Source organism: Aethalodelphis obliquidens, unplaced genomic scaffold, assembly GCF_003676395.1.
Source record: "Aethalodelphis obliquidens isolate GAN/ISIS:26980383/991018 unplaced genomic scaffold, ASM367639v1 scaffold66, whole genome shotgun sequence".
Taxonomy (NCBI): Eukaryota; Metazoa; Chordata; class Mammalia; order Artiodactyla; family Delphinidae; genus Aethalodelphis; species Aethalodelphis obliquidens.
The window spans coordinates 3,823,859-3,846,396 of NW_020838010.1; the positions used below are offsets into that span (position 1 = coordinate 3,823,859).

Genomic DNA, 22,538 nt, shown 5'->3' on the forward strand with positions numbered 1-22,538 from the left:
CATTCTGAAACACATCAGCAGACCTCTGGTGCCACTTGGCCATTTCTCTTCTGACCTGAAAATGACAAGGTGTCAATTTTAGTGAACTCTAGGGAAAGGATGGGAGGACAGAAAGATAAGAACATTTTTGACCTCTCTGTGACATTTGCCTCATAGCCATATTCATCTTGAAATACATTTCTCTTGGTTTCCATGATGTCACAGAGCCAGTTCCTCTACTTGAAGCATATTTCTCGAGGATCCCTGGTTCCTCTTCCAGCCCCAAAATGTTGGTGTTCCCCCGAGGTCTTTCCTCCTCTCTCATTCTATACTCTTCCTGGGCAATTGCACCTACTCGCATGCTGATGGTCTCCAAATTAATATTTTCAGCCCACGTGTCCTGCTCTCAACTGAACCATTCCATAATGCCAAATACACATGTTAGAACTGCTGCTACGTTTATATTTGTCTTAATTTTGCTTTCTCTATCGAGAGGAATAGATATAGCTAGGGAGAGATTTTTTTCCCACCACATGTGAATTGATGTTTCCTTCAGCTTTTTATTATTTGCTATGTAATAAAGACAGGGTGCTTAGATATTTGTTTTGCTTCCTACTAGATATTCCTAGTTTAATTTTTACCGAGATCTCCATTGTGTCACTGTGTTTGTTCTCTCTTCTTTGTATATGGACTTATACAGAAGTTACATATTCGAGGACCATTTGCAGTTATTTAGTCTTTGTAGAATGTTTATGTTTGTTGGTAGAGTCTTTAGAAAAATTTTCTATAAAACTGATAAGGGCTGTCCTATTGGCCAAAACCAGAATAACGTGTTATTATTCTCTTGGGAATACGGTTATTACTGGTGGGCCAGTGGCTGCTCATTTAAGGGGCCTCCCGCATAATCATATTTGTTATCAGCATACCAACTTCATTAGCTTCTTTTTTTAACATCTTTATTGGGGTATAATTGCTTTACGATGGTGTGTTAGTTTCTGCTTTATAACAAAGTGAATCAGTTATACGTATACATATGTTCCCATATGTCTTCCCTCTTGCGTCTCCCTCCCTCCCACCCTCCCTATCCCACCCCTCCAGGCTGTCACAAAGCACCGAGCCAATATCCCTGTGCCATGCGGCTGCTTCCCACTAGCTATCTACCTTACTACGTTTGTTAGTGTGTATATGTCCATGACTCTCTCTCGCCCTGTCACAGCTCACCCTTCCCCCTCCCCATATCCTCAAGTCCGTTCTCCAGTAGGTCTGCGTCTTTATTCCTGTCTTACCCTAGGTTCTTCATGACATTTTTTTTTCTTAAATTCCATATATATGTGTTAGCATACGGTATTTGTCTTTCTCTTTCTGACTTACTTCACTCTGTATGACACACTCTAGGTCTATCCACCTCATTACAAATAGCTCAATTTCATTTCTTTTTATGGCTGAGTAATATTCCATTGTATATATGTGCCACATCTTCTTTATCTATTCATCCGATGATGGGCACTTAGGTTGTTTCCATCTCCGGGCTATTGTAAATAGAGCTGCAGTGAACATTTTGGTACATGACTCTTTTTGACTTATGGTTTTCTCAGGGTATATGCCCAGTAGTGGGATTGCTGGGTCATATGGTAGTTCTATTTGTAGTTTTTTAAGGAACCTCTATACTGTTCTCCATAGTGGCTGTATCAATTTACATTCCCACCAGCAGTGCAAGAGGGTTCCCTTTTCTCCACACCCTCTCCAGCATTTATTGTTTCTAGATTTTTTGATGGTGGCCATTCTGACTGGTGTGAGGTGATATCTCATCTCCCGCATAATCATATTTGTTATCAGCATACCAACTTCATTAGCTTTTTTTTATTAATCACCATTCTAAGCTAGTTGTTTACTCTCGTTTCCGAAAAGACCAGAAACTGAGGCACGGTTCTGTCTGGAATCCTGAAAAAAACTAAAGGCTACACTAGGGATGTAATGTACAGCATGGTGACTGTAGTTAATAATACTGTGTTGTATACTTGAAATTTGCTAAGAGAGTGGATCTTAAGTGTTTTCGACATATCAAAAAGCAAAACAAAGCAAAAAAGTGATGGATGTATTAATTAACGTGATTGTATTTCACGTTCCACAATTGTATGTTAATTGGTATATGTATACTATTTCACATAGTATACATATACCAAACCATTAATCACACTGTATACCTTAAATATGTACATTTTATATTTGTCAGTTATCCTTCAGTAAAGCTGGAAAAACCCCTAAAGTATAAAAAAAAAAAATCAGTCCTCCCACATTCCTCTGGGCCTCTTGGGATAGAAATATATTTCTACCCAGATTTCCATTTGGGGTGCTGAGACCCGTTAATCACACCAGGTCTAGCATCCGTGCCATATTTGGCCAATGTCCAAAATAGAGACCCCTCTTGAAACCTCTCTTTTCCTGTCTTTCTATTCCCATACTGCCTGTGCTTCCTCTCCCGTGGCTCCTTTTCTGAGAGTTGTCTCTTTTCAAAATTATTCCCATGTTTCTACCTGGAACATCCCACTGCATGGGAAAAAAATTCCCCAAGTTTTCTTCAACCTGCTGTATCTGCTACACTGTCACCCGAATAATAGTTCTGAAATGCAAAGCTAATCATGCCATTCCACTGTTTGAGATCTCTTTATCTAGACAGGAAGAGTCCAAACCCCAAAGAAAGGCATACGAGATCCTTCTTAATTTGATCTCCACTGGTCTTATTTTTCGCATCCCTCTTCTTTGCTCCGGTCACACCAAGTTACCTGTAGTTTCTCTAATACACTATGTTGTCTCTACTCTCCTCTCGGCCTTAGCACATGTTGTTCCTTGTGCCTGAAATGTGACCTCCCCGTGGTTTGGTTATTTGTTCTTCCTAATTCAGCTCCAGTGTACTTCCTCTGTGAAGCATCCTTCTTCAGGCTGCTGGGAGCCCCTCTCTTGCCCTTCAGTAGCAAACTGTTGTCATCTTTGGCCTGAGTTGTCATGGCCAACACCCATTATACTTTGTCTCCTTGAGGGTGCGGACTCTAACTTGTTCATCTCTTGCCCTAGACCCTGGTGAGTTCCTCCTTACCCTTCAATACCTTGCTCAAGTGTAATGCCCTCTGATGCCTCTGGGGAGTATTAGCTACCCTTCCTACACTGGCCTTCCAAAGCATCCCCTGCCTTCCTGGGCACATACTAGACACCGTGTAAATGCTGAATGAAAGATTGAATTTATTTATGAAGATTCAGTGATTATCTGAAGATCACAGAACAATCCAGGAGTGGGGCTAGAAGTAGCCATTCTTCTTTGGTTGGAGACAATTCTTTTGGGTTTATAAAAAGACCTAACCAGAAATCAACTCCAAAAATTAAAATTGCAGAGCAAGATGCAACTTAGTTCTTAAATGTAGCATGAAAGGAAGTAGTTTCTTTTTCCAAGTGTTATGTTCTTAATACACTTCCCCCAAAGAAGTCTGTTCTGCCCATATATGACTTCAGTTCTGGAAAATGCTTTGTGTCACCCTTACTGATCCCTTCCATAGTTCACCAGAAGCCAGTGTTCTGGCCTTTGAAAGTCTCATACGTGTTACTTTCTTCCAGAGGTTTAAGATCTGTTCTTTTTCTTACATAGCACCAGCATCACTTAGTTCAGCAGAAACAGAGGCCTAAGGCTAAGAAACGTAATCTAGCATGCTTGGAGTATTTGTTTGCTGGAATATACTGTTGAATAATGTATTACAACAACCTAGTGCTTTCCTACTCATCCTTCAATGCCCTGCTGAAGTACTATATCTCTGATCTCTTTGAGAACCTCAGTTACCTTTCTGCTGTGTCCTTCCAAAGCATTCTGTGCCCACCTGGGTGCATCCGTTGTATTCCCTATTGTAGGTATGCCTGTCTACCATCCTCATTTAACTGTGAGCTCTTTGAAGACAGGGACTGGTCTTCATTCACCTCTCTTTGTATACCCCCTGTACCTGACACAGTACCTGGTACATACGAATGTTGGTGGCATGGAGATGAAAGGCAGGACAGTGATGTTCTTTGGAACATCCACATCAAACACTTTCCTTATATGGGGAGGTATGATTATTGGCACTGATTTCTCATCCGATAGGATAGCAGTCAGTGAAGGAGAGTCTTCCCTTCTTCTTCAGTCCCTCGTTTTGTAGCACCCTTCAATTTGTAATACACGTGCCCTGGTTCTGTAGTTATATTTTTATCTGTGTATTTAATATACCTTTTATATACAGTATGCAGCCAGAGATGAAACCCACTGCTCAAGTCTATAATGTCCCTCAGAGCTGGGCGTTTATTTATCTCTTTACACGCAGCGCCTTACCGTTAAAGGGGAGTAGGTCTCTGCTTTGGTCTTAGGATTCTTTGAAATGAAAGTCAGCCAACAAGCCACAAGAGGAAGGCATGTAACTGGTTTCTTTTCCTATAAAAAGCAATGTTAGGCTGACCTAAGATCTTCTCTTTTCCTCTCTTTATACAGCTGTGCATGAAGACCCTCATATAGACCCTCATTATAGACCCTCATAGTTAAGCTGGCCAGAAGAGTGTAGGGCATGTCTAGGAGACCTGCAGAAGGCCACCAAACCTGCTGGTGGTTGGCTGCCATGATTGTGAGTGCAGGGAATGTGTTGGGCTCAATCTTTTTTTTTTTTTTTTTTTTTTTGCCACACTGCACGGCTCGTAGGATCTTAGTTCCCTGACCAGGGATTGAACCCCGGGCCCTCTGCAGTGAGAGCACAGAGTCTTAACCACTGGACCACCAGGGAATTACCCTAGGCTCAATCTTAAAGGAGAACGAACACTCTGAGATGACCATTGCTTGATACAGAATTATAATGGAGTTATATATATTTATTATAAACACCCAACTTTCCTTCCCTTTTTCTTCCCCCAAATGTTTGTCAAGATGTGTTCTAGGCCACAGTCCCACCTCCACAGGAGTCCTTGGGAACTCAGGCCTGCTGACTCGCGTTCCTTGCAACAAACCCTACTTCTGCTTTATCTGCAATTTTCCTACCGGGCTATCATGTCCTTCCTTTGAAGTGGGGGCTGGACCCTGTGCTCTCAGCCTGGAGGCTTCTCCAGGCTCCAGAAAGACTTAGGTACCTGGCAGCCTTCTCTTTGTGTGTGTGGGTGAGCACTGGGGCAGCATAGCTGATCGAGTGCTGGAGGAGGGATCTGCTGCATGTCATGAGCCACGTCTTATAGAAGTGGACAGTAGCAGCTGAGTAACGGGCAGCAAGGAGAATGACTCACTGGGTGGATCTGACAGCTTGTAAGTGAAGAACTTACCTGGTACAGGAAAGCCATAGGGAAGCCAGCATGCTCGACTGTGAGGTCATCCTTCGGGCTTCTGGTTTCTAGAGGCATTTCATTGGGTGGATTACGATCTTTTCTTAGACCCATGGACAGTCTTTTTTTAAGACAAAAATAATCCTCTTTGGCGGCAGTAAGAGGTGGGGGTAGGAGATGGGGAATTCCTGCAGCTAAGGCTATGGCCAGCTGGATGTTTGTCCCCTACCATTTGTGAAGTGGGATAGATGGAAATTGGGCCTGGTCACGTCCCGTTCTTCCTTCAGCATTTGAGGGAAGCCCTTTGTTTTTAATAGATAGTATTTCCTCATCCTTAACCATAGCCCCCAAATAAGATGCTGAGACACATGCTCAGCTCTTTTGTAAACTTAGGTTAAGGGGCAAAAGCTTGAAGAAGAGTTGCTGCATTTTGCACCAGCTCAAATTCTTTGACCTCCAGTTCTGGCAGGATGTCTTTTATTTGCTGGGAGCGGGTAGCATATGAGCTTTGCTACAATGATCTAAATTCCTAGTTTAGAAATATGTAATGCTAAGATCTCAGTTGACCCCATGTAACTCTTCTCTTCAAATATTCAATGGGCACCTTCCCCATAGAAGGCCGATTTGGGTGTAGAACATTGAGAATAGAGTAAGTTCCTAGGACGATAAGCCATAAGGCGCATGTTCGAAAACGATGTCCAGACATCTCTCTGGTATACAAAAAGCCCTAGCAACTTTGGGAATTGAATTTTTAGGCTTGAGTTTGAGGGAATTTGTGGCTCTTTTGCCGGAGTGGATCAGGGAAGGGTATAATTATCACCCATGCATAGTAACAGCGAGCAGCTAGAACCCCAGAGACTCGAGATGTTGGTTTACCATATCCTGTTCACTTGGGCTGCTAGTCTGCATCTAATTTTTTCCATCTGACTGCTTCCAAGGATACTACATTCTCTTTTGAGAACTAGGAAATGTTCTATTACTAGGTTTTGCTTCCCTTTTCTTTTTTCCACACGTTTATTTGAGGCATCTTTTATTTTCTTTAACGCTTACAAAAATTTCTACCTCTGTTCTTTATGCATCTTATTTTCTCTTCTTAGAAGCATCAGTGTTGGAAATGAAAAGCTGAAACCTGTGATAATGCATCAGTTTGCAAATACAAACACAGGTCAGGTGATTATTAGCATTTTCCTGGCATTGGCTCACGCAGCATACACAATACATTTAGAAGCTTAAGAAGTCATTCGAATAGGAACTATTTGCCCCCTATAATATATGCAGTGTATGAGGTCTGGATGCTGGGGTATACCTATCGATTACCTTATTTGCAAGCTATTATTGAAATTTGCAACTACAATATGCTGGCTTATTGGATTTCATTACTGTGAAGTTCCTGCTACAAACAGTGGAAGCCACTCATAACAGAGAACAGGACTACAGCGGAACCGACCTCATTTGCTCGCGTGTGTGAGAGAGAGCATGAACGTATTCTGTGTGACCATGCCTTGTATGTGTGTCAGTAGTGAGCTATCTCTTGCAGGATCTAAGATTGAAATGAGGCGGCTGTAAAAAGAGCTAGTGCCTCCCTTACTTGTCCGGCTGCTTTTGCAAATCTGCCTAACAAGTAGCTCAGCAACTCCTGATCAAATGATCTTTGAAATGGCTTCCCTCCATTACACGCTGTAATGGTATCTCCCAGGCCAGGCTTTCTGAAACAGCACACCCCTGTCTCTGATAGCAGAGTTCCCTTGGTGAGTGCCCCAGAACAGACAAGCCCCAAAACAAGGCCATCTAAGAATTGGTCCTACCGGCCAACGAATCCTCTTGGAGTTCTGTCAGTAAATCTCCTAGCCTTGGGTCTTTGGATGAGACAAGCAGTTGAAATCGGTAAGTACCAGCCTGAAGTGGGTTGAAATGAAAAAGCTAGAACTGTCATATGAATATTCGGGGAGGATGAAAGTGCACATATGAAGAGAGAGAATGTGTGTGTGTGTGTGGGTTTACTTGAATCCATATTGTAATGGTGTCATGGGAGGGGAATTGAGGAGAGTTCGAGATTCTGGTCTCAGTTCTTTCAATTATTTTGTGACCCTGGGGAAGTCGCTTAACCTCTATGCCTTGTTAATTCCTCACATGGAAGATGGGGATGGTGCTCCCTTCTTCACATGTTGGTGTCCGGCTCAGATAAGAGCAAGAGCTCAAATAAGCTCCTGGACATTATGAAGTCATATAGTAAAAAATGAGCTGTCGGTAGCTGGCGTCTACGGATCGACGGATGGCGTCGACGCCGCTGACGGATGGCGTCTATCCGAGGGTAGCTGGCGTCTACGTGATGCCCAATTGCTTGGCAGTTAGACTAGTGCCAAAATTTCCAAACGCCTTCTTAGCTCAGACCTGCTTGGAGTAGGCATATAGGCTTATTCAACACCATGAAAAACTTACTCAGAGCTTCACCAAAGGCATAGAACTTATAGAGTTCCATTTCATTCCCTCACATGTGTATTTAATGCCTCCTGGGAACAAGGCACTGTACTAGGCAGTTTGAAAGCATTATAGTTATGACTGAGGGGTTCTTACCCTCAAGGAGCTTATGATCTAGTGAGGGGAATGACATGTTTCATGACTATGTGCAATTTGAGACAAGATGGTGGCAATGCTAAGTTGGGCCCGTCTGGCTGACTACTGTTAGGGGTCGGGCTCTCGTCCATCTTGTCTGGGAATGGGAGTGTGGGTTTAGGGCTGCTGAGGGACCCAGACCTGGCTCATTCTCCTCCCTATAAAATTAGCCCTTTCTCTCTTCTTTGGCATCTTAGCATATTATGGGAAATAATGTCTGAAAAGTTGATAGAAATCTTCAGATACAAGTTGCTGTAAGAATGTAAAGCCAGGTATAAACATTCTTTCAAATGATAATACCTTGTCCCCTTTGTAGAAGGCTAGATGATTTTTTCCTTTTTTCTTTTTTTCTTTTTTTTTTTGGCAATTGAAAACAGTTCACTACATCTTCTTACACTGTCCGTCATAAGTGTCTGGCTGGTTGGTTCAGTTGCTAAGAATGTGTCCAAGATAAAGTGGGTTTAGTATCAGCATAGGATAGTTAGCAAAGCATCATTTGTTTCCCCATCACAGTTTATCCCAGGAAGCTCAGCTAGCCATCTTGAAAATGTCTGCTTCTGTTTACAAGGAAGCCCAAGAAAGAGCCAGCAAGTAACTCTTGGATCCTTTTTCCCACCACCAAAGTATAATTCGGTGTATACATCATTCTTATAGTAAAAGCAGTAACCTCATCCTGAAATACGAAGAACAGTCCAATGTTGATATCATTGTCTAAGGAGACATTGGCTGACTTTAAATCTATGTTTACTTAATACCTCCAAGTCTGGAAGCTGTCATTTAAAGTTCACTCTTTCTTGATCTATAGAGCTAATTCTTGTTAAAAAGATTGACCCAATTCTAGAAATTGGAAACGCTCTCATGTTCTGTTAATGTCTAAACATAGTGAGAGTTCTTTGACTTGTTGACTGCATTTTTGAGATCCTAAAATCAGTCTTATTTCATGTGTGCTCTTAGCTGTCATCTCATCAGCTCTAGGTGTCTTGCAGCCAGCCCTGTTCTTTATGTCGGTATCTCAGAAACATTAGGAAGTTCACCCTGGAAATTTCCCCTGGGCTACATCTCATTCCTGTGTTAGATCCTCTAGTTTGATATGACAGGGAGATAAGCGATATTGATGTGCTCACCAATTTATAGTAATGGCCTTGTGTGGTTGGTGGTCTGGGAGCTTTACCTCTGGGTTTATTAGGTCATGGCTGTGCATCTGCTGGCCTGGGCTTTTGTATTTGAAAGGAGACCATTATTAGTTTGTCTCTCATTGGGGAAATATGCAAATAAACAGTTATTTAGATTTTTGAAAGCAGACAGAATAATACAGACATATGGGCTGTCTCTGATGGTACCAGATCTGACGAAAATATTTAGTGCAGTTGCTAATGGCTTAATAGATGATCTTTGCAAGTTGTAGGGCCAGTATTTCTGGAGTCTCACCCTTCACACACCTGGGTAGAGCATCTGTGGCAAATGGGCACGATTGGCATTTTTGACTGTATCCAGTTCAACACATATGCCATGATATGAATTTTGGCCACATTAGCTAGAGTATACTTGAGCACCTGTCTTTCCCCTTGACTCCTGGAACATGCAGGCTGGCGGCTTTCTTTTGTAACCTACTGAACATTCTCTGAGGGTTTAGTTTGTCACCACATTAAGAGAATACACTTTGGAAGAATGAGAGAATAATGACAGTTATTTATAATGCCTAATCATTTCATCTAAAGTTGCCATGCACCTTGATAAAAGTTTTCCTCTGAAGTACTTTGCAGCAAATCTCTGTGTCAAAAGGCAACTCAGTGAAGGGGTGTGTGTGTGTGTGTATGCACCTGTGTGTGCGTGCCTGCCCTTGCACTTGGGGGGTGAGGGTGGGGAGTAGAGAAGAGAGCGAGAGAAAAGGGAGATAAGGAGAGGAGGAAATAGAGAATTAATCTTTCTTAGTACTCTGAAAGAGGGGTGTTCTGGCTTCTTGGTTATCATGAGACAAGAGGCTCATTTCTTACCGCTGATGAATTTCAATTGTAATTACAGAGCATCGGTAAGCCACATTCAGTCCCAAGGGCTGGACAAAAAGTACACTGTCCACAAAAGCCATTTGAATTCTCTCTGAAAAACCTAGTAGCCAAGTCTGAAAGCAATTTGTGAACAGAGACAAACTGTTGCTGGTTGTCCATTCAGATTCCTCCTCAGTGCTAAGAGCCACATTCTAAAAGTGCAATGAAATGGCCTGTGGCTGGATCCAGCGTGACCTGCACTTGCAAGTTTCTGCTGTGTTGCAGAAGCGAACGACAACAGTTAAACTTTAAAGATCAACAGTTTTTCGATTGGGTTCCTGGAGAATAATGGCACTTTTGTACAATTCTTGAAATAGAGCCTGCAGCCGCCCCAAACAAAATAGTCTCTTTCAAGATCTTGGAAATAATGACCTCATAGGCAGATTGAACCAGCAGTCCATTAATAGTATCCTTTGTAGAAAGCTGTCTCAGGGGAGGGACGTGGCTTAGTAAATCAGCATTGTTTACAAACATAACAGAATAGAATCCCCCTTTTTTTCCTACGTTTGTGGAATAGTCGGAGACACCTCCCACTTGGGAAGCAAACACATTAACAGCAAGGCTTCCTTACAGGGCCCTACCCTTTCTCCATCGGTCACCGAAAAGTGTGCTTTGAAGCACTTGCTTTGAAGGTGAGTTAGAGATAACAAGAGTCTCCAGCCCTATTCCTTTGTCACCAGCTCAGAATTATCTGGAATCGTGAGAAGAAGATGAAGATTGGTCGTGCCTTGTAGTCATGAAGAACTGACGTAATAGCAGGATAATTTGAGCAAAAGCAAATCTGAAATGTCTAGGTAAACGGAGTGATTATTTGCTTCATGTTCCTATTGTGGAAGTAGATAAAGATTCTTCAATTTCATTAACATCTGTAAAAGAGGTTTATTCCAGCCCCTCTTATAATCCCCTGATACGTTGAATGGAATTAAACCAATTCCAGTTTGCTGGGCAGTAGAAAGGTGGGCCATCTAAGCTGGGTCCCTTGCAGAATGCCTGTGATACGGACCGCAGCAAGTGTGTGGTATTCAAATTCTGGGCAGGGATTTCTAGTCTACTATGGGAGAGTATAGTGTGAATTTTATATCCCAAGTAGCCCTTGTTTCCCGACATAAAAAGAAACAGGGCATCTACCTTTTGAGTCTCTACCCAGAGAGAATATTTAGGAAGAAAAAAGGCCACTGTTACCCACACCTGATTATCCAGAACAAAGGAGACTAGTATTTTGGATTACGGAGGTGCACTAGAACCCTGACTGGCTCAGACTCCTACTTGCCTTATTGTGTAAGGTCAACTTTGTATATCATGTTAAAGAGGGTATGTATGTTTCTCTGACTTCTGTCATCTCAAGTTAACTAACATGTCCTCAGAAAATAGGTATCATCCAGAATGTGGTGGCTTTCTCTTCCTGAGACACATTTTTCACTATTTTCTAGGTATTACCTAGAATCCTCAGTTCTTTTGCAATAACCTTCAGACTTCATTATTTTTACCAACCTAGATTCTGTATGTTGAGCTTTAGTTAATAATCACCACATATTCAGGCATTATTTTTGAACCCAGAAAAGTAAAACAGACAAAGCACACACAGAGAAAAAATTAGTGCTTTTGGGCTTCCCTGGTGGCGCAGTGGTTGAGAGTCCGCCTGCCGATGCAGGGGACACGGGTTCGTGCCCCGGTGCGGGAAGATCCCACATGCCAAGGAGCGGCTGGGCCCGTGAGCCATGGCCGCTGAGCCTGCGCGTCCGGAGCCTGTGCTCCGCACCGGGAGAGGCCACAACAGTGAGAGGCCCGCGTACCGCACACACACAAAAAATATATAGTGCTTTTATTCTGGTGGCAAATTCTTTGTAGTGACTAAATTAAAACCATGAACCCGTCTGATACAGAATACCACTGGTGAAGTCAGTCTTAAACTCACTTTTCTTCTGGAGAAAGAATGAATTTAGAAGGACCAAAATCAAAATGTGAAAGGGAATGTAGACCCATTAGCACTGATTTCATATATTTACCAGCAGTATCTATGAATATAATTGATCCTTGACAGCACGGCTAGGTTTTCATTTTACCTTGTGCTGTAGTTTCACCCGTATAGGAAAATATGAGACTTAATCAAGCTGGTGGTGACAACATTTACTACTGATAATTTCACTGTCATGATTCCTGAAAAGAAAATACAGATTGGGTCTTAATTAAGATAATGCAAGGCATGACACTTAGGCAAAGGAAAAGAGATCTCTTGTCCAAACCAAGGTCAAACCAATCATTGTTAGTTGGCAGTCACCTGTGCAGATGGGGAAACTTAATTGACACTCAGCTATTTTTGAATACGTACAGGCTCTATATATTTGAGAAAATTTAAAACAGTAAAAATTTCCACATAACATAATGTAACTTAGAATTCATTACTGAAAGTAATAAACACATTGTAACCACTGAAGGGCTGAAAAGAGTTAAGGTAGATTATTTCTCACTGTAGCAGGTAATGAGGAGACCCCTGTTTTTGTGGTTGCTGTACTTAGGTTGGTTAATAGTAAATGTTACTGGAATAAAGTGATATGCCAAGTTGTGTATGGAGAGCTCATACACTCCTAAATTAGTGCCAGTTAATACTTGATGGAATTACAGAGATTTTGTTGCAGTGGGATTTGATTTTCCTTGTATTCGAACTGGAGATTCACTTGGAAGGTACCCTTTTTCTTTTATATTGAAGTATAGTTGATTTGCACAATGTGTTCATCTCTGCTATACAGCAGAGTGATTCAGTGATACATATATATACGTTCTCTTTCATACTCTTTATCCATGATGGGTTATCACAGGCTATTGAATATAGTTCCCTGTGCTCTACAGTAGGACCTTGTTGTTTATCCACTCCATGTACAATAGTTGGCATCTGCTGATCCCCAACTCCCACTCCATCCCTCCCTCCCTTGCCCTGTCTCCCCTAGAAGGTACTCTTCATGCGTGACATGCATGGCAAGTGTCAGGGCCCTAATGCAAGGACTTGAATGAGAATGGGAAGACAGCTGGAAGCAGAAACATTTCCTTGTGGAGTCTGTGCTTTTCTAGTTCACTTAACCCTCCAGTGGCATGAAACCTGAATGTACTGAACCCTCAGCACAAGATACTAAAGAAGAATGAAATTAAGAGCAGATAAGTTGTTAAAACGAGACTGGTTCTTACCACCCTGTTACCCCTGTCAACTCCCTTGTTCCCTGTTCCAGGACATAAAATATGACAAGGAGGAAGGTTATGGTGTCTCCTCACGAAGCAGTCCTCTCCTTGGAACTCCTCTTTGCTCATGGTGGCACTGGGCTCTGCTTTATCTTCTGCCTGCTCCTTGCAGATGGGGCATTTCTTCCCCTAGCAGTCCACCCCAACTCTGCTGAAACTACCAGGTTTACTAGATTGTTTCTCAGTTCTTTCTCATAAAACAGTACGGTGTGTTTTGTTGATCAGGTGTACACAGGTAAGAATCAGGCGCCAAAGGCATCCCAGTGTCAAAGCAACTAACAGATGACTGCTGTGGGCCATTATGTATCAACAGCCAGGCCTGTGTCAATTCCAGACTCCAGGGAAGTTGTGCTACCTGACCACGATCATGAGGATAGAATTTTTAAAGAAGAAAGATTGGAAACTGTTCATTAAAAGACTGAGTGGACAGCAGAAAATAGAGTGTCACCGGGGGAAAAGGAAGGGACCTTAGGTGTTTGTGTCTACATATTGAAAAGCCATTCATTATTGCCTTCGCTTTCCTCTTTGGGAAATGGCATCGTTGGGTTTTAGGCAGGCAGCTCCCTTCCCTCTTGAAAAGAAACCCCTCAAAATGGTCAGTGCCAAACCTGAGATGACGTGAGATGAATGCTTTTGTTTCTAAGATGTTAGACTCCCCGGATTTACCACTTTGTCTTTTAGACCTCCCTTAACTCCTGTTTTCTCCTCCTCGTCTTTAGGAGCTGTGCAATCAGTTGTAACTGAAAATGTCTGACGGTCTGGATAATGAAGAGAAACCCCCAGCTCCCCCACTGAGGATGAATAGTAACAACCGGGATTCTTCGGCACTCAACCACAGCTCCAAACCACTTCCCATGGCCCCTGAAGAGAAGAATAAGAAAGCCAGGCTTCGCTCTATCTTCCCAGGAGGAGGGGATAAAAGTAAAGTATCAGTGACCGGGCATTGAAAAGGGGCTAGTTTATTCTTTCATTGTCACTTTCTTTCTCGAGTAGTCATTTCTTGAGCGTGGGCTGTTCAGGGCCTGCCTGACCTTTACATCTACACCTTCGGAGGTTGCATTTTGTCAGAGGATAATGTTTGATTGACTTACTGTGGGTTTACAGAAAATACACTTATGCTGTGTTTGCCTTTCACATAGCCTCGAATTCATAGTGGTAAGCCAAGGGAAATCATAGCAACAGTACTGTCTTAAATATATGAATAGTGACTTTCTTTCTGATAACTTACAGGAGAATTTATAGTAAATCCCTTCCTAACTGCAAGTTGCCCTTATTGGGAATTTGAGTATAGGTGGATTTACTTCTGTATACCTTTTTGACAGCCATGAAAATTTTGAATTGAGTATACGGAAGTCAGTCCAAGTGCCCCGTTATTGTCTCTCTGACTATAGCACAAGGTGGGAAGAAACTTCTGAGCTATTTGTTTCCTCTCCCATTCTTCTGACAGTCCTCCCCTACACAATCAGCCCTTTTTGCACCGAGTATCCCAACAATATACTATCATTTATCCTTGTGTTGTTCATAATACCATTTGGTCCTTAAATGTCATACTCTGACACTTTGTAACATTGGGAGATATAAAATCTCTAGTAAGTAATTGTCAGGTTGCATTAATTAGCATAAAGCTTAAACATGGCTTCTATAAACGTGACTATTGCGGCGGAAGAGAGTAAAGCCAAGTACAAGGACTCTGGCACCAGAGAGAGTTGCTAAAGGGTAAGAGGGGTGATGTCTCTTGAAGAGAAAAGGGACGCTCTTGATCTTCTCAAAGGTAAAACGATAGCTTTGTAGGTCGTTTATATGGTATTAAAGAATTCGTACCGTAAGGAAAGCTGAAACTCTCATTAGGGCCACTATCACCTCTTGTAGACCTGTGTCACTTAAGAGATGCTTTATCCCTCGTGACCCAAGGATGGAAAAGATGGAAATGACGTTCAACCTCTGGATTGAAGACAAGCAAAGGAATAAGAAAACACTCTCCATGCAAGGGACCTGCCATCATGCAAGAAGAATTTTCGAAGACATGTTTTCAGATACCGAAGTGGGTCCCAAGAAAAAGTATTGCCAGGAGCAAGGGTTGAGAAATGTATGGTGCACCATGACCCGGAGACCAAGTCACCTGATCCTGCAGCTCCCGTGTTGTATCTGCCACAACTGTAGAAAGCGACTGAAGGGGGGATTATGTGCCTGCACGAGTCTTTGGTGCTGTCGAGACCGCCATGCTTTGGAAGCCCTTGAACAGTCCCATCTGCCCTTTTGAAGAACACGAGCCAGCCGATTCTGACATGAGGTCAGCCAAAACAGAGAGGCTGGTGTTTCTGTTTTGTGCTAATACTTCAGATGACCTCATAGTGAAACCATTACCACTCTACAGAAAACTAGGCCCATGTCTTCTCAGAGGAGAATCCGAGCTAAGTTGCCAGTATACTGGCGTGCAAAGAGAAAAGCCTGGGTGACTCCCTCTCTCCTTAGGAATTGTTTGAACAGTGCTTTCTTGCGGAAGCTCAAGACTACTTACAAGAAAAAAAGTCTTGAATTCAAAGCCCTACTGATTCTTCACTGTCCTCTCGGTGCCGCAGATGCATTTGCCAATGTGCATCCTGATGTTAAGGTTGTCTTTAGAACCAGTTGCTTGTTTCAGGTCCTGGAGCCCTTAGATCGGTGTTTGATCCAGCCATTCAGGAAGACTTAGGCCAAACTAATGTATAACTTTGTGGTTCAGAATCTCACAAAGGTTCATCTGTCTGAAGATCCTAGTGCATGGGATTCCTACACCATCACCAATGCTGTATTCTTCATAAAATAGGCATTAGATAGTTTAACAGAGCCTGTCATTCATGTGATCTGGGAGAAGATGTGGCTAGAGATGGTGAAATATCTTTCAGTGATTTCTCCTGAAGACAAAAAGTCTTTGGATGAAACAGAACCTGTAGGTGAGGGTGAACATTTGGCACAGGAGCCGTCATTGGCCGAAGTTGAATCTGAACTGGTTGATGCTGGTTCACGTGATGTGCTGGGCTGGAGGATGACTCAGGAAGCTCCTGGGACTGCAGAGGTGATTATCATAAGTGATGATAAAGATAATTAGGAAGCTATGGCACTGCAGACAAATACAATTATAAGCAACAGGAGAAAAATTTTAAGAACAAGATGAAATCCTCCCCAAGAAAGTAATGGAAAAATGGGTACCTTTACATGTCAAATCTTACGTGTTCAAAGCTTGAGTGATTTGCGAGAATTCAGTAAAGAGGTGACATTACGCCTTGCAAAAGAAATCACATTGGACAGAAACCATCTTTGGCAGAACTTAAATCATCAGATGGTACCGTTTAATACCATTGCTGGACAGCTGATAAGCTGCCATCGTACAAAACTTGAACGATTTAATTGAACTCTGTAAAGAGGTGGAGTCTTTCTACAACACCATGTTCGGAAGAAAGCAACCTCAGAGGAGCCTAAATCATTGAGTCTTGCCATTTAAGTATCTGTGTCAGACAGCAGAGAAGCTGCCTTCAGACAAACTTAAATGGTTTAATTTGAGCTCTATACAGAAGTGCCAAGCTGTCTTCAGAAAAGACTTGAGAAGACAGCATCTTCAGAAGAGCCAAAGTCATTAAGTCATGCCACGTAACTTCACTTGCTTGGTAGGGCTAAAGCCCCAAGTTGTTATAATCTCAGGACTGGACTTTGATGAAGACTCTGAGAGCACGAAGATCCATGATTTGGACTAACAGTCCACCTCTGTTCATTGCTTCACTGTCACCCCCATTTTCCACTGCCATAATGAGTGATACATCCTCATCACCTCTGGAAACCGTCTCAAGATCTAAATGGAAACTCTACAGAGCCTATCACGTTTACTAATTTAAGCTATGTAAACTCTCGTTATTCTTTTTATGTAATGTACTGTTATTGTTTTACTGTGCAAAAAAATATTTATGAGGGCGTTCAAAAGTTTACGTGACCTCAGTTCCCCTGCCCTTTATTTCACCTCCTAAAATTATAACTTCCTCAGCTGAACTCTCCTACCTAGGTGGGGGGGCGTCGTTCAGGAACTTGATCTTCGTAGGTAAAGAAGGGTTACGATTTCTGTGTTTCTACCTCTTGGTGATTACTTGGATTATACCACAGTCAGTCTTGAATGAATGGAAAGAGCACTGGGCTTACTTGGGTTCTGGAAACCTGCTTTCAAGTCCAGCTCTGCCACTGATTATTGTGACTTTGTGCTTAATCACTTAGTTTTTTTGATCCTCAGTTTCATCACCTGTTAAATGAAAATAATAAGACCTGGCCTCCCTAGCAAAATATTTTTACTAATCAAATGTAATTCTAAATGTCAGAGTGCTATTAAAAGTGAAATTAAAAAGTGCTAAATAATTGTGAGGTGTTATTACATCTGTATCATTCTGGAACTTACAGACAAACAACTAAAAAACTAGGTTTTAGAATTCTTCTTTCTTTTTTTTAAGTAACTTTGTCCCTAACTAGAATTTATATGTCAGTTACAGGAAATTTTAAAAAGAAAGTTAAGGGCTTCCCTGGTGGCGCAGTGGTTGAGAGTCCGCCTGCCGATGCAGGGGACACGGGTTCGTGCCCCGGTCCGGGAAGATCCCACATGCCGCGGAGCGGCTGGGCCCGTGAGCCATGGCCGCTGGGCCTGCGCGTCCGGAGCCTGTGCTCCGCAACGGGAGAGGCCACGACAGTGAGAGGCCCGCGTACCACAAAAAAAAAAAAAAAAAAAAAAAAAGTTAAAATTACCCATAATTTCACAAGCCAAAGATAACTAACTGGGTTGGTGTTTTTCCGCCCAGTTCTTCTTCTCATCATAGAGAAATTGTTCATCAATGATAAAAACTTGGAAAATAAAGACAAGAGTATAGAAACTGTAAAAATCACCCATATTCACAAATCTCAGAAACAATGTTAATATTTTAGTGGCTTCATTTCCAGACTTTTTTTAATGGCTATATATACATATACTTTTTTATATAGTTAAAAATCATAACGTATACAGTTTTATATCCTGCTTTTTCACTCAACATTTTATCGTGAACACTTCCCTATATTTTAAAAAAGCTTTCATAAATATAAGTTTTGACGGTATATAACATTTCATCATATAGTAGCATCGTGGTTTACTTAACCATTTATTTTGTTCATTATTTGGGATCCTATCCAAATTTTTGTCATAAATAATGTCACATTGTCTATTTCCTTAGTTAAATGAAAATACTTGCTTTGGTGACAGCAGAGGTTTTTGTTTGTTTTAAGGGGTCTCTTTAATAGCTACATTTCATTGACCAAATGGAACTTCAAGAGACAGGTAGAAGAAAAACAAGTAGTAAAAGTAATTTCCAGGTGGAGGACCTGTCTTGGTTGGAGGCCTTTCCAGGAGCTGAATCTTGGTGTTAGAGCAAAGTAAGAGGGACAGTTTGCCACGAAATTATGATGCTTCACCTTACAAAAGTTTTCAGAATTTAGACCAGGAAAAGGACATCCTGAACAAGTGGTTTGATGTTCCTTTAAGGACCCTGTGAAGTGTGAGACTGATCAGGTTTCTCTTTTGTTGGCTACTAGAAAGCGTGGAGCCAGATGTATGGCCCCTGCCTAGCACTTGTAACGGGCCTCTATGGTATGTATGCACTTTGTATAGCTTTCTTCCAGGCTCCGTTTTATGTGCCTATCTTTGTTCTATTTTTTTTTCCTCTCACTATATCGACTTCGGATTTCTGCTGCTATCATACTGTATTTTGTGTATTCTTGTAAGCCGTCTTATATCTATTTTGGAACAAGGTGGGGAATGAATACATGGATGGGTAAATAAATACATGAAAAAATACATGAATAAATAAAACAATAAGGCAAAGGCAATGAGGCAAATGAATCAGCCAGGACTCTGAAAATGGCGTAGTACCTCTAAAAATAATCAATGTTAAGGACTGGAAGCTTGGAAGAACATGTGGGAAAGAAGCAGGTGAGGCTGCCTTTGGAGGTGACGTGTCCTATGTGACGTCTGTGTCTTCTGAAGCGTGCTTATGCGTCTTTGTCTTGTGCTGTACTAGAGCATTAGGTGTGCTTCAGGGGGCATGCAATGCTGTATGAAGGGCTGTGTCTCTAGTGAGCACAGTTCATGTGCATTTTGTTTGTGGGAAATCGAGAGATTTGGGAGCTGGTGAGCCTGCACATGGAAGTGAAGGCCCCCCTTCCTGGAGGCGTACGAGGGGATAGTTGGCTAAATCAACTCAAGACGAATAGGAAGTGATCTGTCATTTACCCATTAGTTCCTATGTGCCAAGCTGTGTGACGGGCACTTTATGCGTATTGAATCTTTACATCCTTACAACTACTCTGTATTAACCCCTTTTTACAGATGAGGCCATTTAAGCTCAAAGCGTTTAAGTAGACAGCCTATAGGGTCACATAGCAAATGATAGACGCCAGAAATCTCCCAGGTGTCTCTGACTCCAAACCCTGTGCTTGTGCTACTCTGTCACACCGCCTTGAAACAAGACAAAGGGATAGGTGGTAAACTATGTTCCTAGCATCCAAAAGCCAGCCGTGGCTTTCATTTTTCCTTACGAAGATGGCAGTGCACTTTGAAACATATCCGAATTTCAGAAGAGGGGACTTTTTATTGCCACTCAGAAAGAAAGAAAACGTTTTTTCATGTCTTTTTGGAAAGAAATGATGGCAAGAAAATATTCTTGACAAGAGAGATGTGGTTAGATTCTCATTTGGTATGTGTACTTTATTGGCTTACATGTTGCTTACTTTAGAAGCTCGAGGTTCTAAACTGAGTGTGTTCATATATGTGAAAAAGTTCTTTTTTTTAAAATTTTACTGAAGAAAACGTTCTTAAAGTGCCGTATAGTTTTGTTATTGTATTGCATACACATTATTGTGATAACTCCTAGAGTATGTTATCTTCTATATACACTACACAGCAGGAAGCATTACTGTGCAACAGTTATATTAAAGAAGACTCAGTTATCCTTTATGGTCTTGTTACTCAAATGTTTCGGTCAATACACGTTATTAACTTTCATCTAATTAATGCACAATAAAAAATACTTAGTGTGATAACTAGACTGAACACTATGCAGTCTTTCTTCGGTGACGCTGAAGACCCTTTGGGATCTTGCAGTAGCTCAAGGTTATTTTCCTTGCGCTAACTATGAGTGGGAGTCTCAATTAACTGAGGGTTCTGTTAGCAGAAAGTCAGATGTCAGAGACCACTACATCCTGAATGGTGTTTACATTCCTCTCGGTTCTTCAAATGTAGACCATACAGCTCAGCAAAGAGTGCTCTTTGAAGGTCACTGCCTTGCCCTTTGGGGAGCGAAAGGGCACGGCATCTTGCTTGTCCTCCATGGTCCGTGCTCTGCCCCGGAGAAGAGCCTCCTGTACTACTCCTTTACTCCTAGAAGTCCTCTGTGTTTGAAATGGGAAGAAGGTGGGGTAAGGATGCACTCTATCTACTAGGACCCGTGTGTTTGAAATGGGAAGAAGGTGGGGTAAGGATGCACTCTATCTACTAGGACCCGTGTTTCTACTTCAAGGCCCGTAAACAGGGAAACTGAGCACAAATATGGTGGCCCAGTAGAACCAGCAGACAAATTCAAGCAAAGTATGGAATGTGGGATTAGGAGATAAATAGATGAAAGGAGAGAAGCAATGGGGAGAAATAGATCGAGAGAGGAAGTAGTGTATGAGAAGGAGATTAGGAGATGGAGAAGGTACAGGAAATGGATGAGAAGAGAGGAAGACAAGAGAGATGTATCAAACATTAAGATGAAGGGTTGCAAAGAGAGTGAATTGGACACCAGCTAAGGGATATGAAGTTGCTTTCCTCAAAACAAATGAGGCCTCCTCCACCCCTTTCAAACGTATTTTTGCCCTATATCGTTATCCCCATGATCAGAAGTGTCCAGTTGAGGACATGGCCTCATATTTGCCTTTTGTTTTCCAACATTTTCCATTGAAATTGTTGCATGTGTGAATTGGGTGTAAATGAGAGTTGGAACCGGTGTGTGTTGCCTGGAAGAAGATAGGTAAGAGTCAAGTTCATAATGATTTGCCAGAATGATCACTTTTGCTGAAAGTTTTTGAAGATGATACCACTGAAGGTGATGGCTGTCTGCTTGTATGTGAGTGGGAGTCACTAAAAGGGCTCACATGGGACCATCATTTCCTTTTCCCTGTCATCCTCATGGAACACCCAACCTCTGAATTGGGCTTGTAGCTACTCTTGCGGAATTGGGTACCACTTTGTGTTTTTATCTATACATTAAAGGCTGCTGGTTTATGGAGAGCATATATTGTTTTTCATAGCCACTGAAGACCTGACAGGAGGAAATGGGCTTACTGTTCCACCAGAGGGAATGGAACTAGCCATAAAGAAATTCCAGATACGCCGATTAAATATTATGAATTACCAAGGGTGAAATTTTCTAGGTTCTTTATGGGGGGGTGTCTCATGACTTTAGCAGGTTCTACCTGAAGGCAGGTGAAGGAACCTTCCACCATGGGCCTTCCCAACCATATACTTCTGGCATTTGCTAATGTAATGAAAGACGTAAGAGCAGTGAATGTTTAAGATAGCCCACTTTAATCTCCTTTCTTGGTAGTTATATTTGCAAGGACATCATTCATAGCATGGAAGAGCTGGGTTTAAGAAGTGACAGATTACTTAATTCTCCAGCAAACACAGTCACCCTGCTAATACGTATATTCCTAGTGAGATGATGTGTTTGATGGTAGTTGTAGGGGTGTTACCAGCGTTCAATGTACTTTCATATCAATCACCTTCTTCAAACCTCCTGTGATGGGGGCAAGGTTTATCCATTATGCAGAGGAAGGCAGAAGTTTAGAGAGGTTAACTGACCTCCACAAACTTGCCCCACTACTAATTACAAAGCAAGGCTGGCCTAGAATTTAGATCCCCGACTCCTGGTCCAGTGACGGTTGACTATTATACCACTTGCCATAAAATGAGTCACCTGACTTGTTTTGAAAATAGGTTTTGGCCAATGGAATATGCAGAAATGGAATTTTTATGGAAGCAGGTGAAACTTAGGTGAATCTAACCCATTTTCTCATTCAGCAGTTAACAACAGTAGTCATGCCTTTTTATAAGTTACACCTCCTGAGGGCCTAACTTGCTAGCAGAAAGTAACAGCCTTTGTAAAAAAAGAAAATAGTTAATTTTTTCCCCTGATTCCTGTGTTATTTTTTTTTGCCTTTAAAATCTTTTTCTATTACAAAAGTAATATCTGATATTGTTATAATTAAAATAAAGAACTATATTAAAATAGAAGACAAGAGTCACCTCTCATCCCTCCCTTTAGGTTCATT

The 22,538-nt window shown here is 41.8% G+C and overlaps 1 protein-coding gene across 9 annotated transcripts in view; it reads left to right on the forward strand.

Annotated features, from left to right (window-relative positions):
• The window catches only part of PAK3 (p21 (RAC1) activated kinase 3), a 122,228-nt gene that overhangs the window by 13,198 nt on the left and 86,492 nt on the right, over nt 1-22,538 (forward strand). For all 9 annotated transcript variants that reach the window (XM_027089475.1, XM_027089476.1, XM_027089477.1 and 6 more), the window contains one exon: nt 13,904-14,105. In XM_027089475.1, the coding sequence (XP_026945276.1) occupies nt 13,931-14,105 (175 nt within the window). In that variant the 5' untranslated portion in view covers nt 13,904-13,930. The remainder of the gene's footprint in view (nt 1-13,903; nt 14,106-22,538) is intronic.